Raw genomic sequence first — 2,996 nt, forward strand, 5'->3', positions numbered from 1 at the left:
TACAAATGTTATACATTTTTATTTTTGTTCTTTTTTTAGGAAAAAAGTACACAAAAGGCAAAACATCCTCAAATTGTCATTTTATACAGTGCAGAAGGAAATTTAAAATACGTGTCACAAACGCTGCACCCCAGCAGCCAAAATACTAGAAAAAAAGGGGGTAGTCCTTCATTTTATATATATATTTATATAAAACATATGGGGATTTGTTTTTACACACATTGGACTTTGTTTCAAATTTACAATGTATATCTAAAAAAAAATTCTACGCGGCAAATATTGCCAACAAAGTTACACCATTAATACTGATAAACGGAGGAGCCTATGCGGTGTTTCGATTACTAGGGAAAGAAAGAATAAATAACAGGATGAGCCTTGCTATAGTTTTAAAAAGTGCCTTAACCTTTCTGCATCGCCGCAATCCTGAATTCTCGCGCTGGCCGGGCCTCCCCGTCCCGCGTCCGGCCCTGTTCGTGCCGCTTTCGCACCAGTTTACAGTAGAGGTCGGGAGACAGAAAAACACCCTCCAAAAAAGTCCACGTAAAATTCAAAACAAAACCAGAAAGACTGCAGAGAAGGAAGAAGAGGAAGGCGGAGGGGGGTGGCAGAGGCCCGGAGAGCCGCCTGCTTCTGGGCTCCATTGGTTTCTTTTTTAAAAAACAAAAACAAAACGAACAGTGGCTTCAGAAACACAAGTCGTGCGCACAGAGATCCACCTGCGGCTGCAGGGCTTCCGAGGTGGGGAGGGAGAGCTGGCTTCTGCCCCCCCTTCCCTGCAAACGCGGCTCTACCACGCGACTTGCGCATTCCAAGACATTCTTCCCAAAGAAAGTTAAACATAAAAACGATAAATACTCAACCCCAAAATAAAAGTATTTGATAATGATGGTCTCATGTGTTTGCCTTTCTTCTAAAAAATCCCCCCCTTCACTTTTTCCATTAAAGGGTTAAGGGCGGGGGGAGAGACCTCAGCAGAATTTTTGTTTAGATGTTGAGGGTTTTCCCCCAACACAGCACCTTCTCAGCCGGTTTCAATCGGATCAAAAAAAAGAGACTTATTTACCAACAGCTGCAGTCAGATTAGGCCTGAACGCCACCATGTTTAAAATATTTTGAGGGAATAGGAGAGGAGGTGCCAACCTCTGTGCCGCTTCTTTGCCCTGGGGGTTCCTTTTGAAATAATCCGGTTGGGGAGGGGTCAAACCCTTTTCTTCTGCCGATGGTTATACCTCGAGAATAAAGCAGTTTCTAGGGATGGGTTCCCAGGTCCCTTGTTCCGACTGCCGTGCCAGGGACCCGTGGGCTTCCCGGCTCACATCACACAGGGCTTGATGTCTTGGTAGGTGACCTGCTGGTGGTAGTAGGAGCCGCCGCCGGCGGAGTGCATGGAGGAGGACGCCATGGTGTTGAAAGAGAAGACAAACTCTTTTCGGTCACACATGCTGGGTGACTGCGAGTGATACCGAGGGATGCCTGTGAGGGAGGTGACAAGAGGCGAGAGTTTAAGATGGACAAGCAGCTCTGCCCCAAGCGCTCTGGGCGCAGGGCCCTATCCTCCCCACTCTCCACCCCCACCCCAGAGTCCCCGAGTTCCCAGCCCTGACTGGGCCTGGGCTTGGGCGTCCCAGGGGAAGAGCCTGGAACACCCGGAGACATCCCTGCTCCCGGGAGCACCCCTGCCCGGGCCTGCACCCGCTTTGGACACAGAGCGTGGGCTGGGGGGCTTCCGATGCCTAAAAGGAAGAGGTGGGGTGGGGGCCCAGATGGGTCTGCAGACGCCGCCACGGAGGGCCCTGGCGGCCTCCACCTCTCGGGCGGCCTGGCGCCAGGGCAGCCACTTCCCAAGCCCAAAGGCTGTGGAGGCCTCCGCGCAGCCAGAGGCAGGCACTGGGAGCAGGAAGCACAGGCCATCACAGGGGTGAAGGGCGGCTTCTCCGGAGGAAGCCCCCCTTGGAGAACAGGGCCACCCGGGGAAGCAAGAGCCCAGGAGTTTGAAGCAGCCCAAGCAGGGCAACCCCAGATCCCTCCAGAGAAGTGGCCTTTCAGCCACCAGGCCCGGCTCCTGCCTCCCACCCGCTGCTGACAGCTGACCCCTGAGAGGCCCCTGCTAAGCTCCCTCCAAGCTCTTGCCAGAACTAGGCGGGAGTTCAGGAGGGGAGATTTTTCTCATCTTCCCCCTGAGGGCTGGGGAGAGGGCACCCGAGGACCCGAAAACCTGGGTCCTGAGAAACAAAGGGCCTGCGGGGCCTGCAGCTCTGACCCTCCCTCTGGGCCCGGCACAGACCCTCTCTGCCTCTGTCCCCACGAACGCCCCTGGCTCAACAGTCACAAGGCCAGGCCTGGTTCTCTGAAAGGCCGGCACGGAGCCTCTGCGCACCAGGCCCAGGCGGCGTTGGGCCTAACTCTTCCGTTCTGCCAGGGCAAGGAGCAGAGGCGGCTCTCCGGGCCGCTCTCTGAGGGACCACCCTGGAGGGTGAGCCAGCTGGCCGGCAGGCCCCATCTCCATCCTGGGAGCTTGCTGAGGTGTGAGGGGACCTAAGGGACCAGGAGCAACTTAGAATGTTTGGATCTGAGCCTTTTTGGTGGGACCTGGCCATGCTCCCGAAGGCCAGCAGCCTAGAGTTGGGAAAAGAAAAAGAGAAACGATATGTTGACCCAAGTCAGGACCCAAGTTGCATTCACCCCTCAAACGGAGAGAGGTGGGGCCGAGGGACACCGCAGTGTGGGGCTGGCACCCAACGGAAGTGGCTGCAGGCTCTCAACCAAGGGCCGGCAGCAAACTGGGGCGCTGGGTCGGCGCAGGGCACTCACAGATGTCCGGGCGCCCAGACTCCCCACTCACCTTGCAGCTCAGCTGGGGCGTTGTGACTGTTCTGGTGCAGATAGGGCTGGTCCAGGGAGTGTGTGGAGAGGCTGCCGGACAGGGGGTTAGCCGCGGGGTTGCAGGGGGACAGGGGCTGCTGCTTGATGTAGGAGGCGCCGCTGTTGAGCGCGGC

General features: G+C 55.9%; 1 protein-coding gene across 1 annotated transcript in view; it reads right to left on the reverse strand.

Moving 5' to 3' along the window:
- FOXF1 (forkhead box F1) overlaps nt 1-2,996 on the reverse strand; it is a gene marked incomplete at its 5' end in the record, with an annotated part of 3,678 nt that continues 682 nt past the window's right edge. Inside the window, 2 exons of the mRNA XM_014536791.1 lie at nt 1-1,473; nt 2,843-2,996. Of these exons, the coding sequence (XP_014392277.1) occupies nt 1,313-1,473; nt 2,843-2,996 (315 nt within the window). The remainder of the gene's footprint in view (nt 1,474-2,842) is intronic.

The sequence above is a fragment of the Myotis brandtii genome, unplaced genomic scaffold (genome assembly GCF_000412655.1).
Source record: "Myotis brandtii unplaced genomic scaffold, ASM41265v1 scaffold165, whole genome shotgun sequence".
Lineage (NCBI taxonomy): Eukaryota > Metazoa > Chordata > Mammalia > Chiroptera > Vespertilionidae > Myotis > Myotis brandtii.